The sequence below is a fragment of the Oncorhynchus kisutch genome, linkage group LG2 (assembly GCF_002021735.2).
Source record: "Oncorhynchus kisutch isolate 150728-3 linkage group LG2, Okis_V2, whole genome shotgun sequence".
Taxonomy (NCBI): Eukaryota; Metazoa; Chordata; class Actinopteri; order Salmoniformes; family Salmonidae; genus Oncorhynchus; species Oncorhynchus kisutch.
The window spans coordinates 68,301,883-68,320,555 of record NC_034175.2 but is presented as its reverse complement, the minus strand read 5'-3'; the positions used below and the strand labels follow the sequence as shown (position 1 = coordinate 68,320,555).

Below are 18,673 nucleotides of genomic sequence, written 5' to 3'. Positions count from 1 at the left end.
GAGTGATGGTACAGAGCGGCATAGGCAAGATGTAGTAGATGGTATAGAGTACAGTGTATACATATGAGATGAGTAATGTAGGGTATGTAAACATTATATTAAGTGGCATTGTTTAAAGTGGCTAGTGATACATTTAATACATACATTTGTCCATTATTAAAGTGGCTGGAGTTGAGTCAGTATGTTGGCAGCAGCCACTCAATGTTAGTGGAGGCTGTTTAACAGTCTGATGGCCTTGAAATAGAAGCTGTTTTTCAGTCTCTCGGTCCCTGCTTTGATGCACCTGTACTGACCTCGCCTTCTGGATGATAGCGGGGTGAACAGGCAGTGGTTCGGGTGGTTGTTGTCCTTGATGATCTTTATGGCCTTCCTGTGACATCGGGTGGTGTAGGTGTCCTGGAGGGCAGGTTGTTTGCCCCCGGTGATGCGTTGTGCCGACCTCACTACCCTCTGGAGTGCCTTACGGTTGTGGGCGGAGCTGTTGCCCGTACCAGGCGGTGATACAGCCCGACAGGATGCTCTCGATTGTGCACCTGTAAAAGTTTGTGAGTGCTTTTGGTGACAAACCAAATTTCTTCAGCCTCCTGAGGTTGAAGAGGCGCCGCTGCGCCTTCTTCACCACGCTATCTGTGTGGGTGGACCAATTCAGTTTGTCCGTGATGTGTACGCAGAGGAACTTAAAACTTACTACCCTCTCTACTACTGTCCCGTCGATGTGGATAGGGGGGTGCTCCCTCTGCTGTTTCCTGAAGTCCACTCCTGACGAGTTTGGAGGGTACTATGGTGTTAAATGCTGAGCTGTAGTTGATGAACAGCATTCTCACATAGGTATTCCTCTTGTCCAGATGGGTTAGGGCAGTGTGGTTGCGATTGCGTCGTGTTGAGTCGAGTTTCCTTCACTGGAACTAAAGGGCCGATCCCAAACCATGAAAAACATCACAGACCATTATTCCTCATCCACCAAACTTTACAGTTGACACCAGCCATTTGGGCAGGTAGTGTTCGTTTGGCATCTGTCAAAACTAGATGGTGAAGAGTGATTAATCACTCCAGAGAACGCGTTTCCACTACTCCAGCCAACGCTTAAGCCAATGGCGGCGAGTTTTACACCACTCCAGCCGACGCTTGGCATTGCGCATGGTGATCTTAGGCTGGTGTGCGGCTGCTCGGCCACGGAAATCCATTTCATGAAGCTCCCGATGAACAGTTCTTGTGCCGATGTTGCTTCCAGAGGCAGTTTGGAACTTGGTAGTGAGTGTTGAAACCGAGGACAGACGATTTTTACGCACTTTAGCACTCGGCAGTCCCGTTCAGTGAGCTTGTGTGGCCTACCACTTCGCGGCTGAGCCGTTGTTGCTCCTAGACGTTTCCACTTCACAATAACAGCCTTTACAAATTAACATGGGCAGCTCTAGCAGGGCAGAAATTTGACGAACTGACTTGTTGGAAAGGTGCCATCCTATGTCGTTGAAAGTCACTGAGCTCTTCAGTAAGACCATTCTTTAGCCAATAATTGTCTATAGAGGTTGCATGGCTGTATGCTCGATTGTATACACCTGTCAGCAACGAGTGTGGCTGAAATAGCCAATTCCACTATTTTAAAGGGGTGTCCACATACTTTTGTGTATATAGTGTAACATCTAAGGGACGGGGCCATATACTTTCTTATAAGGTTGATATGGGATAATTTGCTGGGGCTAATACTAGATGGAAATGCAGTTTTTATCCAGTTCAGAGAAAAACAGAGGGATTTCTACTTTGTGTGTTCAATCCATGATGGTTATGCCAGCGTTACCTTTTTAGACAGGCATCTTTGTGCTGGGACAACTGGCCGTGTATCTGTATGAGTCTGTCTGCTCATAAAGACAGAGACTGACAACATCTAGAACATTACAACCTGTGACCAGACCAACTAGAAGACAGCTTGTTGTGTTAGTCTTGTGTTATCATGAATCTATCGTAAACCTACAATAACCTGTGGGTAAAGTAGGTGCTGCCTATTGTCAATTAACGTAGTGGTCCTAAGACATCTAGCTGTTCTTTCTCTCCAGATATTGTTATAGAACTGGTTTTATGGGTAGTTACAATTATAACTATTCAAGGTGATGTTTCTGATTGAAACGATCAATAACAAGACGTGACCTCGTCCTGTTGACTAGAAATATATTATGAACACATGCGATTTAAATGGCTGACACAAACCACAGGTTTCCCCTATGTACCAACCTAGTCTCAACACTTGAACACACCAGTAAGGACACTACACATAACACTAGCACTTCATCATCAGATCAGTTCTGTCACCATAGTTTGAGTTTGCTTAGGGGAGGTGGAACAAACAGTTTTGATTGGATAAACAGGGTTAGGTTAAGGACCAACTGAACTAAAGGGAAGCCAGGAAGTCAGTGCTGCTTTACGTAACCAATGGGACACGGCTACTGGAAAGAGGAAATGTTTGCTCGCGGTTTGCGGTTCAGTTGGATTTTTGGCAATTTTTGTCGATGGTGCAACGTTAATATTGACATGTTGGATTTTGGTGGGGTTGACTCTATATTATGGAACATCATAGGGATCTTAAATTGTCTATACTAGAATCCCCTCAGCTCTATATCTGCTGCCAAGTAGGAACCTGGAGTTGGCTGCTTTGTCAGTCACTGGATACAGAGAAAGGATGAGTCTTCAGCGGGCTATATTCCCAAAGACCATGACGAGTAAAACATTTGCGCCATCACCAACTGTCATCACAAAATCACTTTAGGGAGCAGAACGCAAACAGCCGAGTGGACATCTGACCATCCTGTCACTGCTATCTGTTATTGTCCAGCTCCTATGCTCCAGACTGTCTGTCTGTGTGTTGGTACTACTGCCCAGGCTATTCTCCCTGTGTCAATGTGCTAGTGAACAGACACCACTAACATCACCCTGTATGGAACACCTAGAGAGGGGACAGACACCTCTAACATAGCCCTGTATGGAACACCTAGAGAGGGGACAGACACCTCTAACATAGCCCTGTATGGAACACCTAGAGAGGGGACAGACACCTCTAACATAGCCCTGTATGGAACACCTAGAGAGGGGACAGACACCTCTAACATAGCCCTGTATGGAACACCTAGAGAGGGGACAGACACCTCTAACATAGCCCTGTATGGAACACCTAGAGAGGGGACAGACACCTCTAACATAGCCCTGTATGGAACACCTAGAGAGGGGACAGACACCTCTAACATAGCCCTGTATGGAACACCTAGAGAGGGGACAGACACCTCTAACATAGCCCTGTATGGAACACCTAGAGAGGGGACAGACACCTCTAACATAGCCCTGTATGGAACACCTAGAGAGGGGACAGACACCTCTAACATAGCCCTGTATGGAACACCTAGAGAGGGGACAGACACCTCTAACATAGCCCTGTATGGAACACCTAGAGAGGGGACAGACACCTCTAACATAGCCCTGTATGGAACACCTAGAGAGGGGACAGACACCTCTAACATAGCCCTGTATGGAACACCTAGAGAGGGGACAGACACCTCTAACATAGCCCTGTATGGAACACCTAGAGAGGGGACAGACACCTCTAACATAGCCCTGTATGGAACACCTAGAGAGGGGACAGACACCTCTAACATAGCCCTGTATGGAACACCTAGAGAGGGGACAGACACCTCTAACATAGCCCTGTATGGAACACCTAGAGAGGGGACAGACACCTCTAACATAGCCCTGTATGGAACACCTAGAGAGGGGACAGACACCTCTAACATAGCCCTGTATGGAACACCTAGAGAGGGGACAGACACCTCTAACATAGCCCTGTATGGAACACCTAGAGAGGGGACAGACACCTCTAACATAGCCCTGTATGGAACACCTAGAGAGGGGACAGACACCTCTAACATAGCCCTGTATGGAACACCTAGAGAGGGGACAGACACCTCTAACATAGCCCTGTATGGAACACCTAGAGAGGGGACAGACACCTCTAACATAGCCCTGTATGGAACACCTAGAGAGGGGACAGACACCTCTAACATAGCCCTGTATGGAACACCTAGAGAGGGGACAGACACCTCTAACATAGCCCTGTATGGAACACCTAGAGAGGGGACAGACACCTCTAACATAGCCCTGTATGGAACACCTAGAGAGGGGACAGACACCTCTAACATAGCCCTGTATGGAACACCTAGAGAGGGGACAGACACCTCTAACATAGCCCTGTATGGAACACCTAGAGAGGGGACAGACACCTCTAACATAGCCCTGTATGGAACACCTAGAGAGGGGACAGACACCTCTAACATAGCCCTGTATGGAACACCTAGAGAGGGGACAGACACCTCTAACATAGCCCTGTATGGAACACCTAGAGAGGGGACAGACACCTCTAACATAGCCCTGTATGGAACACCTAGAGAGGGGACAGACACCTCTAACATAGCCCTGTATGGAACACCTAGAGAGGGGACAGACACCTCTAACATAGCCCTGTATGGAACACCTAGAGAGGGGACAGAGTGGAAGAGGGTGCCAGGGGCTTACAGTGTGTTGCTGTGGTCCTGTCCCGTCCCCTGGCAAAAGCTGCTGTGGCGAGGACGATTTCCGCATGGCAGCTTCTTCTTCAGACATGGCCTCCCCGGGCTTCGTTAAGTGACACTAGTTTGAAATGGCATAATTGATATCATTGCGTAACATATACAAGTGTCAACAGTTAACCTTTCATTTAACTAGGCAAGTCAATGAAGAACAAATTCTTATTTACAATGACGGCCTACACTGGCCAAACCCTAACCAGGACGACGCTGGGCCAATTGTGCGCCGCTCTATGGGAATAAAACTATGTTTTCAGGTGGATTTCTTCAGTTTTTTTGTTTAAGTAACGTTAGCATATATCATATCGCCATTCATGGTAAGGATTAATAAGGCTAAGCATTGTAATGTACACTGAGCTTCAGCAAAGGAGACGAACACAAACAAAGGAATCTAGAGGAAACAGTGAAATAATAATACATATCAACATGTTTAAAGTTTGTGTACACTACGAGGTGTGTAAGCTGGAAATAACATTCGCAAAAACTCAAAAAGCCCCTACCTATAGAAATAAACACAAATTCGGAAGATTATCAAAAAATAACTAAGATATCATATTCCAGCAGGTATCAGCTTTCTAAAAGAACTTTAGCATTAGCTTGAAAATCTGGACTTGAGCTTTGAAAGCATTCAGTTCCAGGATATTTGATAGTATGACTACAACACTTGACGCCTACAACAGTTTGTTAGCAGCAACGTGTTAACCATACATCAAAAGGCAGAAAATAGTATAGTTTGTATTGCTGCATGAGATTCCATATAACCGACACTAACAAATTCATTAAAACTCAGCAAAAAAAGAAACGTCCCTTTTTCAGGACCCTCTTTCAAAGATAATTTGTAAAAATCCAAATAACTTCACAGATTTTCATTGTAAAAGGTTTATACACCGTTTCCCATGCTTGTTCAGTGAACCATAAACAATTAATGAACATGCACTTGTGGAACGGTCGTGAAGACAGCTTACAGACGGTAGGCAATTAAGGTCATAGTTATGAAAACGTAGGACACCTAAAGAGGTCTTTCCACTGACTCTGAAAAACACAAAAAAGAAAGAAAGATGCCCTGCTCATCTGCATGAACATGCCTTAGCATGCTGCAAGGAGGCTTGAAGACTGCAGATGTGGCCAGGGCAATAAATTACAATGTCCGTACTGTGAGAGGCCTAAGACTGCACTACAGGGAGACAGGACGGATAGCTGATCATCCTCACAGTGTCAGACCACGTGTAAAAACACCTGCACAGGATCGGTACAGCCGAACATCACACCTGCGGGACAGGTACAGGATGGCAACAACAACTGCCTGAGTTCCACCTGGAACGCACAATCCCTCCATCAGTGCTCAGACTGTCCGCAATAGGCTGAGTGAGACTGGACTGAGGGCTTGTAGGCCTGTTGTAAGGCAGGTCCTCACCGGCAACAAAGCCGCCTATGGGCGGCTGGACAAGACAGAACTGGGAAAAAGTGGTCTTCACTGACGAGTCGGGGTTTTGTCTCTCCAGGGGTGATGGTTGGATTCAAGTTTATCGTCGAAGGAATGAGCGTTACACCGATGCCTATACTCTGGAGCGGGATCGATTTGGAGGTGGAGGGTCCGTCATGGTCTGGGGCGGTGTGTCGCAGCACCATCGGACTGAGCTTGTTGTCATTGCAGGCAATCTCAACGCTGTGCTTTACAGGTTAGACATCCTCCTCCTTCATGTGGTACCCTTCCGGACATGACCCTCCAGCATGACAATGCCACCAGTCATACTGCTCATTCTGTGCGTGATTTTCTGCAAGACAGGAATGTCAGTGTTCTGCCATGGCCAGCGAAAAGCCCGGATATCAATTCCATTGAGCATGTCTGGGACCTGTTGGATCGGAGGGTGAGGGCTCGGGCCATTCCCTCAAGAAATGACCGGGAACTTGCAGGTGCCTTGTTGGAAGAGTGGGGTAACATCTCACAGCAAGAACTGGTAAATCTGGTGCAGTCCATGAAGAGGAGGCTTAATGCAGCGGGTGACCACAACAGATACTGACTGTTACTTTTTGACCCCCCCCTTTGTTCAGGGACACATTATTCAATTTCTGTTAGTCACATGTTCAGTTTATGTCTGTTGTTGAATCTTGATATGTTCATACAAATATTTACACGTTAAGTTTGCTGAAAATTAACGCAGTTGACAGTGAGAGGACGTTTCTTTTTTTTGCTGAGTTTAGTACATTGTTTCCACATTACCTGGACTCTGTAGGCAAAAACCACCAAGGTCAGAATGGTGCATCTTTCCCAAAATACATCATCTGAGACTATCACTACTTCAACTACCACCATTTAAGTCATGCATCCATGTTAGATATTACCTTTGGGTTGTATGTGTGTGTGTCGTATAGTGCCTGTGTGTGTGTGCGCGCGCATTTGGTGCGAGTGTTACCTCCTCGGGGCAAAGTTCGCAGGCCTTGGCCAGGGTCAAACGTGCAGAGTGCGAGCGCTCCAGGAAGTACCCGTTGGAGGTCTCGTTGCTCTGGACGGGTGGAGACCAGTTGTTGTAGGTGTACTGGGGGTTCCCTGTGTAGGGTCTCCTCTCCAGCTCATCCCCCAGCCACTCCACCGCCCAGGTCCACTTACGCTTCAGGTCCCCGTTACTCTACAGACAAAGAGAGACAGAAACACAATTTGTAAGAGTGCTTATTAATAACTTTTTCCTTGCATTGCAATTAAGAATCCTGAAATGGCGATTAATTTTTTTATATACTCAAACCACCGGCGGGCCAGATTTAAATCGGCTCGTGAGCCGGATTTGACTTGAGTTTGACATGTGGTCTAGTGCATAGTGTTGTCTCTGTTGTACCTGTAGGATCTGGTAGGCCACAGAGCAGCTGCTGAACAGGGCCACCATGCACTTGATACACTGGTAGGCCCGTTTCTGGTAGTGGTTCTTGGAGCGCTGAATGGTGTCAAACAGGCCGTCCCTGTCGTCTGGTATACCCTTCAACACGTTGTGGATCCTACACAGACACACAGGGAGAGAGGGAGGTCAGTTACACATCAGATAGAACAGGGATGATGTTGGCTCGCAAAATATAAAATTTGCCAGAGAAGAAACACCAACCAGTGAAACCGGCCATATTCCTATTCCTAGAAAGCTACAGTGTGTGTCTGAAGAACCTGAAGAAGTTACTTCAAGTCTGATGAGTTTAAATCAGATGTGTTGGCACTAGGTTGGGACAAAACCCAGCATCCAGTGTGTGATCTTTCCCAGACCAAAGACGTGATAATGTCCTGAGTATGACGTTACCTGTGTGTCTGCCAGGAGTCCTCGATGAGCAGGATCTGCAGCAGCAGGTCCAGGTAAGGCCTCAGCTCGTAGGTGTAGGAGTACGCCACCTGGTGGATAACAAAACACACATTATCAATAAGATCTAACACACAGAAATATGAAAACCACGACTTGGGAGGTAGAGGACGAGACCAACCGCTTCTGAGATGTCGTGTTTTCTAGTGGTGTTGGCTGCCCACTGGGGTATATGGGCCTAGGGTGGTTATTACCTGCCATAGCAACTCAATTGAGTACGTTGACGATTACTGGGGGTATGTTTATATATACACACAGTACTAGTCAAAAGTTTGGACACACCTACTCATTCCAGGGTTTTTGAGCCAATAAGCTGTGTTATGACAAGGTAGGGGTGATATACAGAAGATGCCCCACATTATGGCAAGAACAGCTCAAATAAGCAAAGAGAAACGACAGTCAATCATTACCTTAAGACATGAAGGTCAATCAATTTCTTCAAGTGCAGTCGCAAAAAAAACATCAAGCACTGTGATAAAACTGGCTCTTATGAGGACCGCCACAGTAAAGGAAGACCTAGAGTTAACGTTACCTCTGCTGCAGAGGATAAGTTCATTAGTTACCAGCCTCAGAAATTTCATCCCAAATAAATGCTTCACAGAGTTCAAGTAACAGACACATGGCAACATCAACTGTTCAGAGGAGCCTGCGTGAATCAGGCCTTCATGGTCGAATTGCTGCAAAGAAACCACCACTAAAGGACACCAATAAGAAGAAGAGACTTGCTTGGGCCAAGAAACACGAGCAATGGACATTAGACTGGTGGAAATCTGTCCTTAGGTCTGGAGTCCAAATTTGAGAGTTTTGGTTCCAACCAAAAAAATCTCTTGTCACGGTGTCTTTGTATTCCAATTGCCATCGATAAAAGTGCAATCGAGTTCTTCGTCTGTAGCTTTACCTGCCCATACAATAACTCCACCATGGGGCACTGTGTCCATATTGTTGACATCAGCACACCACTTGCCCACATGACATCATACACGCTGTCTGCCATCTGCCTGGTACAGTTGAAACCAGGATTAATCCGTGAAGAGTACACTTCTCTAGCGTGCCAGTGGCCATCAAAGGTGAGCATTTGCCCACTGAAGTTGGTTACGACGCCGAACTGCAGTCAGGTCAAGACCCTGGTGAGAACGACGAGCACACAGATGAGCTTCCCTGAGAAGTTTGACAGTTTGTGCAGAAATTATTCTGTTTCATCAGCTGTCCAGGTAGCTGGTCTCAGACAATCCCGCATGTGAAGAAGCCGGTCTGTGTTTGTGAGGCCGGTTGGAGGTATTGCCAAATTTTCTAAAATGACATTGGAGGAGACATGGTAGAGAAACGAACACTCAATCTCTGGCAACAGCTCTGGTGGACATTCCTTCAGTCAGTATGCCAATTGCACGCTCCCTCAAAACTTGAGACATCTGTGATATTGTATTGTGTGACAAAATTGCACATTTTAAAGTGGCCTTTTATTGTCGCCCGCACAAGGTGCACCTGTGTAATGATCATGCTGTTTAAATCAACTTCTTGATATGCCACACCTGTCAGGTGGATGGATTATCTTGGCAAAAGAGAAATGCTCACTAACAGGGATGTAAACAAATGTGTGCACAAAATTTGAGAGAAATAAGCTTTTTGTGCTTATGGAACATTTCTGGGATCTTTTATTTCAGCTCATGAAACATGGGACCAACACTTTACATGTTGCGTTGATATTTTTGTTCAGTGTATATACAGGGTCAGTCAGTTCCAGTACCATATTGACAACGTGTAGGGATACTGGATCGATAGAGGTAGATATGTATAGGTGTAAGGTGACTCGGCATCAGGACATGATAAACAGTGTAGCAGCAGTGTATATGATGAGTGTCTATATAGAGTCAGTATAAATGTATGTGCATATTATGTGTGTGTGAGCAAATAATGGAGTGTTTGTGTGTGAGCATGTGTGTGTGATTCAGCGGTTTTAACCCTTACCTGCCAGAGCAGCTCTGATAGCACAGTAGAGGAGAACTGGGGATTTTCCCAGCAGCTGAAGCGCAGCAGCTTGACTGTCTCCTCTGAGTTGCTGCAGTCCTCGATGATCTTCTTCACGTAGCTGGTCCTAACAAAAAGGATCTCTCCCACCAGCTGCTGCACAGGCATCACCGGGGTGGTCTGGTTGGCATCGCCGTACGGGTTAGGGAGAGGGGGGTTACCTGGGAGAGAGAGAGACAGAGAGAAAGAGATTAAGGCCTTTTCTCAATTGCATACAAAGAATACAACCCAGCTGATAATGGTTTGTCTTTGGTTCTCAGGGTTAACGGACAGAGGTCACCACCTCTGACATCTGTGTGAACGCACCATTGATGGATGACTGCATGCGTGCGGCCACATCACAGCAGCGCACCAGCTGGGAGACCACGGTGTAGAGTTTCCCCAGCTCTGCATACTGGTACTTGATGGGAGGACCGGGTCCCTCGTCTAGAGCCACCAGCATGAAGGTAGCTGGGACACTCAGCTTCAACAACTGAGTCTTCTCTGCCAGCCCTGGAGAAGGGAAGGAGAGAGGGCAGGAGAGCAAGAGGGAGAGAGGGAGGGAGAGAGGGAGGGAGAGAGGGAGGGAGAGAGGGAGAGAGGGAGAGAGGGAGAGAGGGAGAGAGGGAGAGAGGGAGAGAGGGAGAGAGGGAGAGAGGGAGAGAGGGAGAGAGGGAGAGAGGGAGAGAGGGAGGGAGGGAGGGAGGGAGAGAGGGAGGGAGAGAGGGAGGGAGGGAGGGAGGGAGGGAGGGAGGGAGGGAGGGAGGGAGGGAGGGAGGGAGGGAGGGAGGGAGGGAGGGAGGGAGGGAGGGAGGGAGGGAGGGAGGGAGGGAGGGAGGGAGGGGAAAGTGAGGCATGAAGAGAAATGTGTCTGTCCATTGCTGCCCACTAAAGTGGAAGGAATAGCCAGTGAGCCATACACTCTCTACCCATTAATCAAGGAGTTGTCAGAGTAGGTGTGCATGACAGGAATATTTTCCTTACCTAGGTTGGCATACATGACGAAGAGGTTGAAGTACTGCTGCAGGTGTCGGCCATGCTCTGACACCTCTCTCCTGAGGAGGTTCAACACAGCCCTCAACAGGTGGTCACTGAGACGCAGGTTATCACACGCCTGACCCAGACAGACAGACAGAGAAGTTTAACGCATACTCCACAAGACCAGAGTAAAAGTGCTTTGTATGGGTCATTCTCAGTATACATGAAACGGGGGAAACACTTGAAAACTAAAGCCGAAAATAAGACAATAGTTTTTTGACAATTCCAGGAAGTAGCTGCTCGGTTTCAAAACATTTCTCCCGTTTCATGCATACTAAACACCTCCCTGATAGGCAGTTTCTGTTTTAGGACCAGGAGAACCAGTCATTCATCATTTTGTTTTTTAGGCCCAGGAGAAACAGTCATTCACCATTTTGTTTTTTAGGCCCATGAGAACCAGTCATTCACCATTTTGTTTTTTAGGACCAGGAGAACCAGTCATTCACCATTTTGTTTTTTAGGACCAGGAGAACCAGTCATTCACCATTTTGTTTTTTAGGCCCAGGAGAACCAGTCATTCACCATTTAGTTTTTTAGGCCCAGGAGAACCAGTCATTAACCATTTAGTTTTTTAGGCCCAGGAGAAACAGTCATTCACCTGTGATTGGGTGGAGGCGCCGGCAGGGGATGCTGTGGGCGGGGGGCAGGGTCCGTCTTGAAGGGAGAAGTGTGCGATGAAGACGATGAGTTTGGCGAACGCGCCCCGGACCTCAGCGCTGGGGCACTCCAGCAGGTACTCGGAGAAGCGGTTGGCGTAGGCAAACAGGATGTTTTGTGCAAACCAGTAGCGTACATTCTTACTGTGTCTCAGCAGGACGCACAGCGCATCATACCTGGAGATGGAGAAAGAAACAGATATACACCGTGGGTTAAGGACATGGGTGAGAGATTTAGATGGAGAGAGAATGATGCAAGGTAGAGTGGAGAGAAAGAGAGAGACTGTAGAGACAGGGATAGATGCAGACAGTTGTGAGAGAGGAGGAAAACAAAGAGAATAAGAAAACAGAAAGATGATTCACTCCACTCCATATATGAACACAGGTCAAGGTTGAAAGGTCAGGCAGATCGACAGAACTCACCAGTCACTGGCGGCCCCCCTCACTACTTTCTTGGTGTGGAAACCAGTGCTGAAGAGGAACCTAGCAGCCAGCTGAACACTAATCATAGCCATCTCCTCTGCATCGGGCAGTAGATGGTCTTGTCCTGATACAACCACACAACATAAAACATCGGTTCAGACTTTAGTCACAACTTAACGTCAGACTTCCATACTGGAACATTTCAATAAAAACATTGGTCATACATTTTTTTTACGAAAATGAAGGTTTCCTCAGTGGATGCAAGTGATTATGAAGAAACCTGGAGCGCCAGAGACTAGCCTATTCTTGATCTTCACACAGGGAGTTATTTCAATTTCAGAGGTAATGTGTGAGTCACTCACTGGAGCAGAATCCTAAAATCTCACTGTTTAAATAGAGCCCTATGACCACGTCTGCTGCTTACTCCTTAATAACAGGCTGAAATTGGAGACATTAACGATAAGAGTTGCCAGTTCGCACACAAGACACCAAAAAGAAACCAGCACCACATACATACATAATTGATGAGCTGAAGAATTTCATCCCAACCAAGTGCTTTTACACTGATGGCTAACCCTGCAGTAGTTAGTTAATTTGCCAGCCAGCCAGATGGATAGATAGACGTATACTGTTGCCTGGCTGGCTGGTTGCATTAATAATGCATTGGCTCATATTAACTTCGTAAGTCAGAGGAAATTGCCGCAGTTTACCGTCAGCCAATGTAATGTTCAGCTCTGCCATCCTATACTCTCCCTCTCTATGCAACTCTCCAAGAGAGTGGTAAATCTGTATGCATATTACCAGTGGTAAGATTAAAAAGGTATATATTTATTTGATTAAATATTGAAAGGAATGAAAATATCAGCTATTAAAATGGCAAAAGTCTTCTATTGTTATTACAGTGATAAAAGGTATTTTTATGGTACTACTGGGGCTACTGTAACATGGCTGAGAGTTAGCTATACTAAGGAGTGAGGCTGGGACTTTCACAGTGATCTGCTTTTGTAATTTGTGCACTGTGAAAGCACTCTCTCTTCTTGGGTTGTACACAATAGAATGGCTCTACAGTGGAAAAATGTCCACGTAGAGCCATGACTAGCAAGGGCCAAAACAAGAGGGAACAATGGAGACAAACAGAACCTCAGTGTAGGATCAACAGCACCTGCCTTAAATAGAGCTCTAGAAGGTATATTGAAGCCAGTGTGTGTGTGTTCCACGTACCTGGCGGAGGGTTTAAATAGACACTGTTACAGGTCAGAAGTTTCTTAACAAACTGGAAATACTCCAGGCTGTATTGCATACGGTTGTGCATGAACTGCACGTTCTGCTTGCGCACGCTGCACTCGATCACGTTGGGCATCTTGACCTGGTGCGACGGCTTGTTGTTGGACGAGGACGAGATGGTCAGCTCCTGGATGTACTTGACCAGCTCACTGTCCTTGTCCAATGAGTCCATGCGTTCGTAGAAGAGGATGTAGGCATTCCACCAGCGTTTCTGGCGCCGGTAGGACATCCTCTTCATCATGTGGTCAAACACCTCGCCCATGTACTCCCCTCCGAAGCACTGGTTCTTCATCTCCTCCTCGTCGTCCATCTTGCACTCAGTCACGTCTCCGTCGTCAAACTTGTACCAGCGGTTCCGCTCGCCGTCGGCCACGCCCACGTTCCTCTGCGTGATGTAGGAGTAGTAGTGTCCGCCGCTGGCCTGGCCTGAGTGGACCAGCACCCCCACCAGGCGGTACTTGGAGCTGCCCGGGGGCTCTGGATCAGAGGGCTCGTTCTGCTGGATCACCTGGTGGCAGGACACCATACGGATGATCAGTTTAGTAAAGCGCTAATTCAGTGTATTGCCATATCTGTATTTATCGCAATAATTGATGTTCCAGTAAACCACAATTGGTCCATTTAAAAAGGGACAGTTTAAATGTGGTCCCATCTGAATTACATCAAATATTTCAGATATTTGAAACTACGTCATTATGAACACATGAAAATGTATTCCATTTTTACACCCCCAGTATTCATTTTTACACCCAATAATGTAATAATCTGTGTGAACATCATGCCATCCTTAACCTGATTCTCTGGGTTGACGTCGTCCCCCTCCAGCTTGGCCACCCCGGCTACAGTGTAGGGCTCCATGTCCAGCTCCCTGGGGAACTCAAAGTAGTCATTGAACTTGATGGCACACTCCCTCTCCCAGTCGTAGTCAAACCTCTTCAGCTGGATGGCCAGCACTGGAGGAAGCTTCTTGATCAGCAGACGCTTCACTGTGTCCACCTGGAGGGAGGAGGGGAAGAGGACAAACCTGTTACTGCTACTAGTCTTCTCTATAGGGGGGGAGGGGGGGAAGAGGACAAACCTGTTACTGCTACTAGTCTTCTACCTATAGAGGGGGGGGGGGACCAACCTGTTACTGCTACTAGTCTTCTACCTATAGGGGGGGGGGGGACCAACCTGTTACTGCTACTAGTCTTCTACCTATAGGGGGGGGGGGACCAACCTGTTACTGCTACTAGTCTTCTACCTATAGGGGGGGGGGGGAGAGGACCAACCTGTTACTGCTACTAGTCTTCTACCTATAGGGGGGAGGGGGGGGGGGGAGAAGAGGACCAACCTGTTACTGCTACTAGTCTTCTACCTATAGGGGGGGAGAGGACCAACCTGTTACTGCTACTAGTCTTCTACCTATAGGGGGGGGGGGGGGGACCAACCTGTTACTGCTACTAGTCTTCTACCTATAGGGGGGGGGGGGGAGAGGACCAACCTGTTACTGCTACTAGTCTTCTACCTATAGGGGGGGGGGGGGGGAAGAGGACCAACCTGTTACTGCTACTAGTCTTCTACCTATAGGGGGGGGGGGGGGGGGGGGGGAGAAGAGGACCAACCTGTTACTGCTACTAGTCTTCTACCTATAGGGGGGGAGAGGACCAACCTGTTACTGCTACTAGTCTTCTACCTATAGGGGGGGGGGGAAGAGGACCAACCTGTTACTGCTACTAGTCTTCTACCTATAGGGGGGGAGAGGACCAACCTGTTACTGCTACTAGTCTTCTACCTATAGGGGGGGGGGGGGGGGGGGGAAGAGGACCAACCTGTTACTGCTACTGCTACTAGTCTTCTACCTATAGGGGGGGGGGGGACCAACCTGTTACTGCTACTAGTCTTCTACCTATAGGGGGGGGGGGGACCAACCTGTTACTGCTACTAGTCTTCTACCTATAGGGGGGGGGGGAGAGGACCAACCTGTTACTGCTACTAGTCTTCTACCTATAGGGGGGGGGGGGGGGGGGGGGGACCAACCTGTTACTGCTACTAGTCTTCTACCTATAGGGGGGGGGGGGGGAGAGGACCAACCTGTTACTGCTACTAGTCTTCTACCTATAGGGGGGGGGGGGGGGGGGGAAGAGGACCAACCTGTTACTGCTACTAGTCTTCTACCTATAGGGGGGGGGGGGGGGGGGGGGAGAAGAGGACCAACCTGTTACTGCTACTAGTCTTCTACCTATAGGGGGGGAGAGGACCAACCTGTTACTGCTACTAGTCTTCTACCTATAGGGGGGGGGGGGGGAAGAGGACCAACCTGTTACTGCTACTAGTCTTCTACCTATAGGGGGGGAGAGGACCAACCTGTTACTGCTACTAGTCTTCTACCTATAGGGGGGGGGGGGGGGGGGAAGAGGACCAACCTGTTACTGCTACTGCTACTAGTCTTCTACCTATAGGGGGGGGGGGGACCAACCTGTTACTGCTACTAGTCTGCTACCTATAGGGGGGGGAAGAGGACCAACACGTTCCTGCTACTACCCATGAAATCCTACAGGAAAGTACAGTGCATTCGGAAAGTAATCAGGACCCTTGACCTTTTCCCACATTTTGTTATGTTATGGCCTTATTCTAAAATTGATTACATTTTTTTTTTTATACTCAATCTACACACAACACCCCATAACAACAAAGCAATTTGAGAAAATTTCTGCAAATGTATTCAAAATAAAAAACAGAAATACCTTACTTACATAAGTATTCAAACTCTTTGCTAGAAGACTCCACAAAGAGCTCAAATGCATCCGGTTTCCATTGAGCATCCTTGAGATGATTCTACAATGTGATTGGAGTCCACCTTTTAGTAAATTCAATTGATTGGACATGATTTGGAAGGCACACACCTGTCTATATAACGGTCCCACATTTGACAGGGCAGGTCAGAGCAAAAACCAAACCATGAGGTCGAAGGATTGTGTCGAGAGACAGATGTGGAGAAGGGTACCAAAACATGTCTGCCACATTGAAGGTCCCCAAGAACACAGTGGCCTCCATCATTCTTAAATGAAAGAAGTTTGGAAGCACCAAGACTATTCCTAGAGCTAGCTGCCCAGCCAAACTGAGCAATGATGGTCACTGAGAGCTCCAGAGTTCCTCTGTGGAGATGGTTGTCCTTCTGGAAGGTTCTCCCATCTATGCAGCACTCCACCAATCAGGCCTTTATGGTAGAATGGCCAGACTGAAGCCATTCCTCAGTAAAAAGGCACATGACAGCCTCTCTTGGCGTTTGCCAAAAGGCACCTAAAGGACTTTCAGACAATGAGAAACAAGATTCTCTGGTCTGATGAAACCAAGACTGAACTCGTTGGCCTGAATGCCAAACGTCACGTCTGGAGGTAACCTGGCACCATCCCTACGGTGAAGCATGTTGGTGGAAGCATCATGCTGTGGGGATATTTTTCAGTGGCAGGGACTGGGAGACCATGAACTGAACAGAGCAAAGTACAGAGAGATACTTGATGAAAACCTGCTCCAGAGTTCTCAGGACCTCAGGCTGGGGCCAAGACAACACAGTGGCTTCGGGACAAGACTATGAAAGTCCTTGAATGGTCAAGCCAGAGCACGGAATTGAACATCACTAGAGACCTGAAAATAGCTGTGCAGCGACACTCCCCATCCAGCCTGACAGAGCTTGAGAGGATCTGCAGAGAAGAATGTGAGAAACTCTCCAAAAACAGGTGTGCCAAGCTTGTAGCGTCATACCCAAGAAGACATGAGAATATAATCACTGCCAAAGGTGATTCAACAGTGCTGAGTAAAGAGTCTGAATACTTACGTAAATGTGATCAGTTTTTTACTTTTAATACATATACAAAACTTTCTAAAAACCAGTTTTTCCACTTTGTCATTATGGGGCAGTGTGTAGATTGAGAACAGGAAAAAAAACTATTTAATCCATTTTAGAATAAGGCTGTAACGTAACCAAATGTGGAAAAGTCAAGGGGTCTGAATACTTTCCGAATGCATTGTAGCTGGTTGGAAAAAGATGTGATTAGAATATATTATTTGGAGTGGTTCAGAAATAGACTACACAGTAGACCTACCACAGTTAAACAATCAAACAGCTGTGTGCTTCAGAGCAGGACTACCCCAGTTAGGTCAGCCATCTCCGGCTCAGACAGACATCAGCATTCAAGTCGCTGACTGATCAGGCCAAGGTGAGTTGTCTCACCTTCTTGTTGCACTTCTCACAGTGGTATGCGTTGGCTCCCTCCAGCAGGTCTCCCTTGACATACTGCTCCATAGAGTCCAACAGGTTCTGGTGGTTCCTGATGTCTACATTCAGAGTGGTGAACGACTCCTCACACTCATATCTAGAGCACACACACACATGCACAGACACGCGCACGCACAGACACGCGCGCACACAGACACACAATATCCACATAAGTTATCATCAACACTGTAGCAACCTCATTAAACCTAGGGCTGGGCGATATATTAGAATTAATCAAATGAATTCGATATATGTTTTTGCGCGATATTCCAAATGCCTGTATCGCAAGAATCAAGGTTGTTATTTTGTATTTTTATGAGCGTTTTATGTCCTCATGTTGTATTTTTGGTCTCGTCTCCTTCACTCCTCTGTGCTGTGTTCACCTTCCCATTTACACCAGAGATCTGTATAAATGACAAGATGCACGTCTCCGCCCTAACACTGTGAGTTGTTGTCCCAAAGGCGTGAAGGCAGGTCGACAAGCTTCGGTCCAAAATAAACCCATAGGCTTGATTTTGGACAGATTTCAGTTCGCCTCTTTTCTATGGTTTACACACACACACCAAGCCCCTCCCCCTGCCTCTCACGACAACAGAGTTCTGACAAGCGGTTTCAACTCGCTATTTGCATTTGAGGTTTGGTCCAACAGAATCGGTCATATGGACAAACACATTGAGACATTATTTTACTGTAATAGAGAAGTTAACTTGTCTAACCATACCCTTTTTATGTCTCAACTACTCAAAATGCGCACAGAGAAGACACTACTTAAACGAGAGTATAAATGAACATTGAATCTGGAAAATGAATGTTCAGTTTGTCGCTAGCAGCATTTTAGACAGACTGTCTAGTTTGTGTTTTATGAATGTGCAATAAGTATAAAACACAATTACATAAGGAATTGGCAACTCGTTCTCATTCTGAGAAACAAGGTAGGCCACTTGATTTAAACATCTGAACCAAGTGGACAGGCTAACATGCTTTTCAAACAGTTGGAGACAGACAGAAGGGCATGTTCATAACAACTCAACTGTTCAACCTTGTCATCTTGCAAATAGAGGCAAGTTGGCTAAA

General features: G+C 47.0%; 1 protein-coding gene across 4 annotated transcripts in view; it reads right to left on the bottom strand.

Moving 5' to 3' along the window:
- LOC109870617 (probable ubiquitin carboxyl-terminal hydrolase FAF-X) overlaps positions 1-18,673 on the bottom strand; it is a 77,480-nt gene that overhangs the window by 2,778 nt on the left and 56,029 nt on the right. For all 4 annotated transcript variants that reach the window (XM_020461183.2, XM_031800641.1, XM_031800636.1 and 1 more), the window contains 12 exons: positions 17,555-17,696; positions 14,134-14,337; positions 13,279-13,849; positions 12,058-12,181; positions 11,577-11,811; positions 10,925-11,054; positions 10,268-10,453; positions 9,902-10,122; positions 7,880-7,968; positions 7,433-7,589; positions 7,016-7,228; positions 4,552-4,665 (listed from right to left, as the gene is read on the bottom strand). In XM_020461183.2, coding sequence (XP_020316772.2) covers positions 4,552-4,665; positions 7,016-7,228; positions 7,433-7,589; positions 7,880-7,968; positions 9,902-10,122; positions 10,268-10,453; positions 10,925-11,054; positions 11,577-11,811; positions 12,058-12,181; positions 13,279-13,849; positions 14,134-14,337; positions 17,555-17,696 — 2,386 coding nt within the window. The remainder of the gene's footprint in view (positions 1-4,551; positions 4,666-7,015; positions 7,229-7,432; positions 7,590-7,879; positions 7,969-9,901; positions 10,123-10,267; positions 10,454-10,924; positions 11,055-11,576; positions 11,812-12,057; positions 12,182-13,278; positions 13,850-14,133; positions 14,338-17,554; positions 17,697-18,673) is intronic.